This window comes from Pteropus alecto, unplaced genomic scaffold, assembly GCF_000325575.1.
Source record: "Pteropus alecto unplaced genomic scaffold, ASM32557v1 scaffold121, whole genome shotgun sequence".
Classification (NCBI taxonomy): domain Eukaryota; kingdom Metazoa; phylum Chordata; class Mammalia; order Chiroptera; family Pteropodidae; genus Pteropus; species Pteropus alecto.
Window position 1 is genome coordinate 14,100,667 of NW_006434369.1, and position 10,293 is coordinate 14,110,959.

The 10,293-nt window shown below is 42.4% G+C and overlaps 1 protein-coding gene and 1 pseudogene across 1 annotated transcript in view; both read right to left on the reverse strand.

The window, feature by feature from the left end:
* The window catches only part of LY86 (lymphocyte antigen 86), a 71,319-nt gene that overhangs the window by 3,840 nt on the left and 57,186 nt on the right, over positions 1–10,293 (reverse strand). Inside the window, exon 4 of the mRNA XM_006909290.1 lies at positions 1,222–1,274. Coding sequence (XP_006909352.1) covers positions 1,222–1,274 — 53 coding nt within the window. The remainder of the gene's footprint in view (positions 1–1,221; positions 1,275–10,293) is intronic.
* LOC102886227 lies at positions 4,929–6,196 on the reverse strand (annotated as a pseudogene).

Sequence of the window (10,293 nt, forward strand, 5' to 3'; positions counted from 1 at the left end):
ATTATTGACTTTGTTTTTTAGAGAGCTTTAGTTTAGGTTCACAGCAAAATTGAGCAGAAAGTTACAGAAAGTTTATATATATGAAGATATATATACACACACACACATATATATATATATGAAGGAAAATGGTGAAAAAAAATTCAAATAGCAAAGATTTAAAGAAAAAACTCTCTGGAGAATTTAGGTCCCATATCCTAGAAGTGAAGAAGTTTGCAAAACTCTATTATGCTGAAAGGCTGCAGAGAAAATTGGGGAAGAAGAAGCCCAGAGGGGGAAGGAAAGATGGGAAACTTGCCAGCTGCCAGAGCACCCTGGTGAACATCCCAGATGGTCTAGAGCTATGTGGCTTTGACCTTAGGAACCCAGAGGCTCCGATAGAAAGGAAACATACAAGAGAAATGAAACTAAACATTCTTTATGGAGAAGGAGACCCCTTTCCAGAGTTATATACATCCAGGTTTTAGAGGATGGAAAGGATGATGTTGAAAACAAAACAATTAAAATGATTACATTTTTGTGATTTTTTTACGTTGTTCCATAATATTCTCTTAGGAGTAGCACACTGAAAATTTATCGCTTATGTCAGAGCTGCTTGAATTTAGCCATCTAATGAAGTCGCATTATTTTAAGAAAAAATTAGTAGAAAATTCTACTCTTAGCTGTGAGGCTCACCAGCAAATGCTCAGGGTGTGGTGGACATTTCATTTACTTGGTGGCAGCCCATGAATAATACTGCAAGGACGGTAACTGGAGGACATTCAAGCCCTCATGGTTGTGTGCCTCTTCCTTTCTCTGAATGGCCAGCCTTATCAAGCACTACTAACAGCAAGCCTGTGGCTGCCTCCCACACCCCCAGCAGCTCTAGCCATATGGAGTCTCCCCAGACACAGCAATCTTGCAGGGGCAAGAGACCTGTATCCTTTTAGGGGGAAGGTGTCTACCCAGGGGCTCTCTAAGGGTCTGACAGAATATGAAATGTTAAACACTAAATTGATAAAACCAGTGCGTTAAGCATTTGTAAGTACCCACTGTGAGGTACCAGCTTTACTGAGAAAGGGTTTTCTTAGTGATGGCCTGTGGAAAAGGTTTTAAATTATTTAATTCCATGCTCCTCCTTCTTCTCTCTCCTTCTACCCTCCCCCTTCTGTTCTCCTTCTTCAAGAAGCTGCTCAATACAATAATTAAGTAATAAAACAAAATAGAAAACCAACACCTTACCTGGGGAATTTCAAATCCAGGATTATTGGCAGGGCCAGCATAATAAATCTGCTCTGAAATATATACAAAACATACATAGTGTTATTCAATCATTTAAAACAAAATGATTTATCATATTATTTGTGCTCACTGTGCCCTGAGGATCCTCATCCTTACATCCTGATGAGGAGACTGATAGTATACAAATAACTAAATGAGGAAGCAGCTCTATTGTAAAACGTGCTAGAAGGAGACATACAGGTAATGCGAGAGAGGCAGGTGGTATGATGGTTGAGAGGCCAGGCTGGAGCTGGGCTGCGCAGGGTTAAATCATGACACCATCTCTGATAAATGTTTGACCGTGGACAGTTATTATCTCTTTGGGCTGTTTCCTCACTTTTAAGATTGGTATAATAACAATAACAGTGCCCACCTCATCAAGCTGTGAGGAATATAAGAGTTAATGAATGTAAGGCACTAATAACAATGTCTGGGAAGCACTCAATAAATGTTTTCTAAAAGTATAAACTGGAGATGCCATATTTGATATGGCTGGTCAGAGAAGGCATCTCTAAGATGACATTTGAGCTAAGCCCCAAGAGAGGAGAATGCGGCAACAATCTAAAGAGCTTGGAGAAGAGAATTTCAGGGCACCGGATGTGGAAAAGAGTTTGGAAAGCTGGAAGGACAGAAGAGAGATGGGTGTGCTAAAGCATAGTGAACTAAAGGGCTTGTGTTGAAAAGGGATGGAAAGATTGAGGGGAGACAGGTATTTCAGGACCTTGAGAACATGATAAGGAGAAAGGTGGTAAAAAGTCAAATGAAAATATTTAATTTATGTTTTGAAGAAATCATTCTGCTGTGTGGAGAGGCCGGTCAATGGCTGAGGCAGGGGAGAGTTTTGGCTTGAGAATCTGGGTAGATGGGGGTGCTATTTACTGAGACTGGGGAACCTAGGGAGGAAGAAGTTTGTATGTGTGTGTGGTGATTAAAGGGCTCTATTTCTGGGGGGTGATTATTAAGGGTCCTTGAGAGCCATTGGATACATGAATCTGGAATTTTGGCGAAGAGGTCAGCGATGGAGCTATGAATATTGGAATCATTATCATGTATATGCTGATAAAGCCATGGGACAGGATGAGAACACCCTGCCCCCACCCAGCCCCCCACCCAAGAAAATAGAATTAATAGATGGAGAAGGGAAAAGGGCTGGAACCACTCCTGAGGCCCTCTAACATTCAGGCATGGGGTAGAGAAGGAGACTCCAGCCAAAGAGACCAAGAAGGAATAGCCATGGAGTGAAAGGCAACCAAAAGGGGGATCAAAGAAACCAGGAGATGAATGTTCTTCTAAAAGGAGATTATGATCAACTGTGTCGAATGATGCTAACGGTTTAAGAAATATGCAGTAGATTTGGCAACATGGATGTCATTTAGTGATCATGACAAAAACAGAGAAGTGAGAACAAATGCCCAAATGGGGTCGGTTGAAGAGTGATATGGAGGTGAGGAAATAAAAAAAGTTTTGTTATAGAGAGAAGCAGAAAAAATAAATGACAAGTAGAGGAAGGTGTGAGGTTAAGAGTGGTTTGTTTCTTTATTTAAAATGAGAGATATTGCACCATTTTTGTCATTTGAAGATAATGGTCTTGTAGAGAGAGATTGAAGATGGGGAAGATAGAGAATAACTGAAGGAACGAAGTGTTTAAGAAGATGGGAGGGGAAGACTGCGTTTCAGAGAAGCATAAAGATTGCTCCCACAGTTATGGGAGAGAAAACAGAGCAGGACAGTAGGAAGATTTATAGACTGGCCAGTGGACCAATGGCAGAGCTGCAGTCTGATTACTTGTTTTCTCAGTGATGGTCATGGGCAAACATACAGTAGTTATCATGCACAGTAGGGGAGAAATTTACTTGAAAAATATAATAGGAATGCTATGCAGTATTGAGTGCTTTTTTGTTTGTGGCCATGAATTTAAAGATACTCTGGTCAGCACAGATGTATATTTTCTCAGCCACATTCAGTAGCTCTAATGCAAGAATAGAGAGAGTAGATGGTTAGATTGGAGTTTTGCTGGACAAAAATGATAAGGAGAGAAAGGCAAGGCTGCCTGGAATAGATACAGGGGAAAGTTTATAATAGGAGACCATGGAATCCAAGGAGAGTAAGGAAGAAAATGAAGGCAGGAATGGTTGATTGATAGTAATGCAGTAGTGGAGTCAGTTGAAAGGAGTTTCCAGTATTTCAATCAAGGCCCTAGAATAAATGAGCTGGAAGGATATGGTGAAGCCAGAGAGCAGAAGGCTTGACACTAAGATTTCAGAAGTGGTGAATTTATTGCTGATGACAAGATGCAAGGTTGACATGAAAGACTGTGGTTGAAGTGGAATGATGCAAATGGTTGTTGAAAGTAAGGAGGTCAAGGAGCTGAGACATCATGGTGCTGGGTGGGCCATCCATGTTCATACTGAAGTCAGCAAGAAGGCTGGAAGCTTGCCCAGTTCCCAGATGGTGATTGCCTCCTCTGTGATTCTCCAGCACTGTGCTGGGGAATTATAAGCAGAGTGGCTAAGAGCACAGACTCTGTGGCCAGACTATCTGGTCTGGGCTTGAATCCTGACTTTTATTCATACTAACTGGGCAATCTCCTAACCTTTCTGCGCCTCATTTTCCTTATCAAGAAACAAGAGTGATGATGATATCTACCTCACAGGATTGTTGTGAGCATCGAATGAGTTAAATGCATTATAATAGCACTTATAATAGCACTTGCACACGGTAAGCACTCAGTAAGTGTTTGCCATTAATATATTCATTCACCGATCCACACTACTGGGCATCCATATAATACAGCCCAGGCACTATTCTAGGTGCTGGATACAATAGTAGATAATATTATGTGAACAATTTTAAGCATTGGCCCGAATAGTGATCATTTGTTTACAGGGCTGTTTCCTTCACTGGCCTGAGGGCCTTCTTGTTTGCATGGTTCCCAATACATTGCACAGAGTCTAACACATGACAGGGTGCTGTATATGGTCTTTGAATGAGCAGATCCAGTCAGGATATGGGTTTGGCAACCAACTTAGTTTTCGCTTCTGCTCTTATAACCTTCTACCTGCTGGAAGGGTCTAGGTCTGGGACGTGCTGACATAAGAGAGTGGATTAGGGAATGAGCCCTTCAGAGCAGCCAATCAGGTGATAAGTGTAGAGGGATGGTAAAGGAAAAGGAGGGTGAATACATACTTATTGGTTTATTAATGGTGTTAGGTACTGAGCTCTTTTAATGGCACAGTGATTTTCTGCTTCACACAGCACCTGACACTTAACGGCAGCTCAGTAAAGTTTTGGAGACAGACCAAGCTCTCCATTAGAAGGGCCTCTGGGCCAGGGACAGCACGGCTGGTGCATGAGCAACTGCCCATTTGGCACAATATCAGGAGCATGAGGATAATCCTCTTAAAAAGGCCTCTCCAGGGAAATCTGAGGCGGAACTTCTACCTGTAGGGTAGACTTTGGCTTCTGTTAAATGTCCACATCCTCAACATATCTATCCTTTCTTTCCATGGTCAATCCTGGTTCTTTGCAAGGATAACATGCATACATGGTGTGTGCCAGATGAACAGCATTCCTTTTTCATTGGACTGTAGGTACTGGTCCATTCATTTTTATTTTATTTTTTATTTTTATTTTTGGCAGGGACCCAAAACCATCTTTTATTACAAATTTTAGCCATCAAGAGACCAGGGAGTGGTGTGGCGGGAAGTGAACCAGGTGTAGTATGGCAGGTTGGCTTTCTTCTTGGCCTACACCTCCAGGATGCTCTCCATGTAGTCCTTATGGGTGAGCTCTGTGGCATCCCTGCATAGTATGACCATGCCCACCTCCACACAAGCCTTGCACTGGGCCAGCTCCTCATGGTTCACATCAGGACAGAAGTTCATCTTTTGGGCATGGATCTACATGACTCTGGTCTGGCGTCCTTGTTGGGTTTTGGGAACTCAATTTTTCAGTGTAGGAGGCCTGAGTAGGCGGGGTCCAGGATGTTAGCCACCATTAGTAGCTGCAGTTATCTTATTTGAGTGTTGGACTGGAACGCATCCAGCTGGTTCAGAAGCTATAACATTGTCCTCTGCACCTCCCAGTTCCCAGCCTTCTCACTGTCAAAGTGCTTGGTGCCGATGCATCCAGCTCATCAATGAAGATGGTAGACGGAGCTTTCTCCTTGGTCCCAGACCAGTTTGGTACCATCCTTAATGAACATCTACACAAGCTGGAAGCCAATCAGCTGCAAGAAAGTGGCCTTTGTTCGTGCAGCACAGGCCTGGCTAGCAGGATCTTCCCTGTAACCCGGGTGTCCATACAGCAGCACCTTCTTTGGAGGGTGGATCCTCAAGTTCTCAAACTTCTCCTTGTGGCTAATTAGCAGGACAATGGCCTCCACCAGCTCCTGAATCTGCGTGTTCAGGCCCCTGATGTCACTGTATTGTTCCATGGGCCTCTTGTCCACCTCCACGGCCTTCACCCGTGAGTCGTACTCTGTGGGTAGGGTCATATGAGTCTAGGATCACAAAGGAGTTTTTGTTTACACCCTCCAAGTCTCCTGGCTTCATTTTTTCAGCATCCGCCAACCCAATCACAGGCAGGAAGTATGTCTGTCATGTAGAGGTTTTGATCACTGCATATTTGCTTTTCCTCTGGAAGTTTAGGTCAATATTGACATCCTCCTCCTTTTGGTCATTGAGATCAATATCCAAAAGTTCGATGATATTGGAGACAAGATATGGCAGGGTTTGCACACTTTTATTTTCTCACTGTTCTCTTTGATTTTGTCATTCATGGCTTGGAGTTCATGGGTAACTTGTAACATTTCAGTCTTCATAATCTTGAATTTACTGTCCAGCATCTGTGTGCACTGGATAATCTCTTATGAGCACATCCTGAGTACCTCTTCCTGAATTCCATCTTGCTCAGCTTCATCCCACAAGGTCACCATCTTCTGCCAAGGTCCATTCATTTTTAAAAGGAAATACAAATTTGGTTGTGGATATAAATAGTTTTATTGGAAACGACTGAACTGTATGATATGCTATTAGAAATTGAAGTGTTAACGTTCTGGACCCTATCCTTGAGAATCTTCCAGTGCAAAATTGGTGCAGCCACTATGGAAACAATATGGAGGTTCCTCAAAAAATTAAAAATTGAACTACTTTATGACCCACTTCTTGGTATTTATCCAAAGAAACCCAAAACACTATTTGAAAAAGACATGGGCATCCCTATGTTCTTTGCAGCATTATTTACAATAGCGAAAATATGGAAGCAGCCTAAGTCCCTCAATAGATGAGTAAATAAAGATGCGATAATATACACAATGCAATATTACTCAGCCATAAAAAAGTGAAACCTTACCATTTGCAACAACATGGACCTAGAAGTTATTATACTAAGTAAAATAAGTCAGACAGAGAATGACAAATATCATATGACTTTACTTATATGTGGAATCTAAAAACAAAATAAACAAACAAAACAGAAACAGACTCATGGATACAGAGAACAGACTGATGGTTGCCACATGAGAGGGGTGTTGGAGGACTGAGTGAAAATGTGAAGGGAGTAAGAAGTACAAATTGGAAGTTACAAAATAGTCACAGGGATGTAAAGTACAGCATAGGGAATACAGTTAATATTATCATAATAACTATGTATGGCATCAGATGGGTACTAGATTTATTGTGGGGATCACTTTTTAAGTTATATAAATGTCTATCCACTGTGCTATACATCTGAAACTAATATAATATTATATGTCAACTGTAATTGAAAAAAATCTTAAAAAATAAATAAATAGTAACTATGTGATGATAAAAAAAAAAAACCTCTCAGTGCACCTGGAGAAGATACAAAAAACTAAGCTATAAAGAAAGTTAATTGTATGAAGAGGGAGTGGTATGTGTGGGCAGTGTATATAACAAGTGCAAAGGGTTCAGAGGGGCTGCCTGGGATTCATTTGTACTGCTAGTGTGTTGTACAACCTGAGGGCATACCATTCACATTATAATCTATGTGAATGGTGTCCCCTGGAGTTGTGTGACACAGTGGCCCAGCTACCAGTAAATTATTTCATTTAGGAAATTATTTCTTCCCCAGTGGATACTCTCTGACTCAAGCCGGGACAATCTGAACAGAGGGACAGAGACTCAGGACCAATCTATCTAGCATAAGATGGTTTGCTTCATTTCAATTCATCAGTCTCTAGGGCTGCCCACTTTCTGCCTGGTATAGCAGGCTTCTCATTGATTCTGTGACTCCTTCCAAGAAAATGCCTTTGCTCAGCTTCATCCCACAAGATCACCATCTTCTGACTGAAATAAGTTTCTACCACCTGCAACTCAGGGGACTTTGACTGCTAGGGGCATGAACCAGTCAAAATTACTCATGCTGACCATCAGCGTATGGGACACAGTGTGGCTTAGGAGCAGAGTCCAAGGATGGGGACTTAGTGTTCCCATCCATGTCTGGTCTGAGTGGATTCCTTTGGACACATTTTATACCCACTTTATGTTTTTACTTATAGTCTTAAGGTGGGGTAGTACAAACACCTTAACCTAGGAAGCAGACAGACTTGAGTTCAGGCCCCAGCTCTCCTACTCACTAGCTAAGTGTTGGTAGGCAATGTGTTTCATCATCCTGAGACTCAGCTTCCACACTTTGCAGAATGGAAATAGAAATGCCTCTCCTACAGGGCTCAAGAACTTGTATGCAATCTCACTGAGCTGAGTGGGGTCCCCAGTAAGGGTAGAGAATGTGGTTATTTGTTGTATTATTGTTCACTGGATGTGAAGAAGAGTAATGTGATGAAGACTTACTTGGCGGATGCTGAGGAACACACCGAGACTAGTGTGGGAATCTTTTGGCTGAGGCAATGTGTACAACTGCTAAGATCCGTTGGTGCCTTTTCTTTAAAAAACTTATGTTTTTAAAAAATGGATCAGTATGGTTCTTTAAGAATACCATTGGAATAATATTAAACATTCTGTTATGCTCATTTAATGTTCCAAGATTTGCTAATTTGTGCTCTTCATTATTAGCAGGTTCTTTACTGGGGTGAGAGAAAGTGTCATTAAATAGGTCTCAATCATTTTACAGTTTCAACAAGAGCCTTTCTGGGGGCTCATGAAGTTCCTGAGAATTGCTGCAAGTCATGGATGAAACCATCTTTTTTTTTTTTTGGTAACCTGATGAAACAATACCTAAAATTAAATTCTTGCTCCTTCTTTTCTCAGATCCTCTCTGATTCTGAGATTCCTTTAATTAACATTCTCACACTCCATTACTATAAAAAGAGCCCTGGTATATCTCTACCCACTTCTTCCTTTCCTTCATTTGAAATCTTTATCAGTTTTTAATGTGCAGTGGATTAAAAAAATTCACCTCCCTAGTTCTGAATACATGAAGTCATTTCTGTGAATTGGCCTTTTTTTGGTTTTGACCCAGATCTTCATATGGTTGGCATATAGTGTCTTTTTAAAGAGGAAATTGATTAGAAAATTGTGGAAATAAAAGTTCCCAAAGGGTTTTGGCTTAGACTGACATGAGACTCGGGCTGAGGCTACGGCCTTTTTTTCTCTCAGTAACCAGCAAGATGCCAGTCTGCAAGTGCTGGTCGAATGCCTGGGTTCTGCGAGGTGACCTCATCATTTTCTAGACCTTTGCTAGTGTCTCATTGGAATTCACTCCAGTCTTCCAAATTCATTACAAAAATGGCATCAATATTTAAACATTATTAGGGTGCTTGACAGTATAACATATTTAGAGTTACAACTTGTCATAAATAAGCCAATTAGTATATTCAGAACAAAGATTTTTTAAAGAAAATAATCATTTACTATTCAGGGTTTGAGCCCTTTTCGTACCTGCCAGGTCCAGTGCAGGGAGGGGAGGTTAGAGGCCAGTGATGGACTAGAAGGACACAGCCCTCACTCTGCCCTCCAGTGAGTGGGGGGAACTCAGGGTCTGGGAAGGTCCCATTACAATGGCTCCTGTGGGCAGTGGTCCCACAGTGAGGAGGGAGGAGGGGAGAATGTCTTAGGCAGACCAAGAGCCTCATCTCCTGAGTGAGAGGGAGTGAGCATATGACTTCATTTTGGTGAGCTCTAAACATAGGCTTCCTTCCTCTCTCTGCCTTGGGTACTTTCTTAAAGAGACCTAAATCCAGTGGGTGGCAAGGCCCAAGTACCCTTTTCCTCATCTTCTGCTCTCTGACTTGAGCTCTGCTTTCTTCACTCTCTGAACCTAGAGGGTATGGTGTTTCCCATCCCACAGGGCACCGAGCCAGTTGTTGGTTAGAGCATCATTTAAATTGATAATGAACCTGCCTAGGGCTATGAACTCAGAAGAATGTCCACTGCCTCCGGGGATAATGTGCTTGTAGACAGAAGTCCTGTTGAATTCTGGGCAATGTGGGTAGGTGGCTCCTGGCTAAGCCCAGGCTCAGTTTTCACTTTTTATTATATTTTTTCAGTGTGTCCTAATTTGTCAGCTTCTTTATCTCCTGGGCCATTTTACCTGTTATTCTTTAGAGCCTCTACTGGTTTCTTTTCTTTCTCTTTTTTGTCTCTCCTGAAGGGAGGTCACCAGAGGACTTCAGTGTCATAGGCATGCCTGTACCATCTCAGGAGTGATCCTTCAGCCATACCACATACAGTCACACAGACTGGGCCTGGACGAGAAGGTGAGTGGGAGCAGAAATCCAGCTTCTGCCCCACTGAGCTGGGCCATGCAACCTTGGGCTTGGCTGGGTCCCACCTGCAGATACCTCTGGTGACCTTTGCACACCCCCTTGCCCACTGTGACATCACAGCAGCCATGCGAGGCATCAGCTGCACCTCCAACATCACCCCAGGTCAAGCCCCTGGCCCCTCTCCACACTTGTCTGCTGCACAGCAGCTCATGAAAGACAACCGGGAAATGCAGGGATATTATCCCCTGGGGAAGGCCTCAACAGTGGAGGACTGGAATCAGGATTAATGCTACAGCCTCCTGAGCTTCAGAGGGACAATTCTGAGATACAAGCTACAGTTCCCCAAT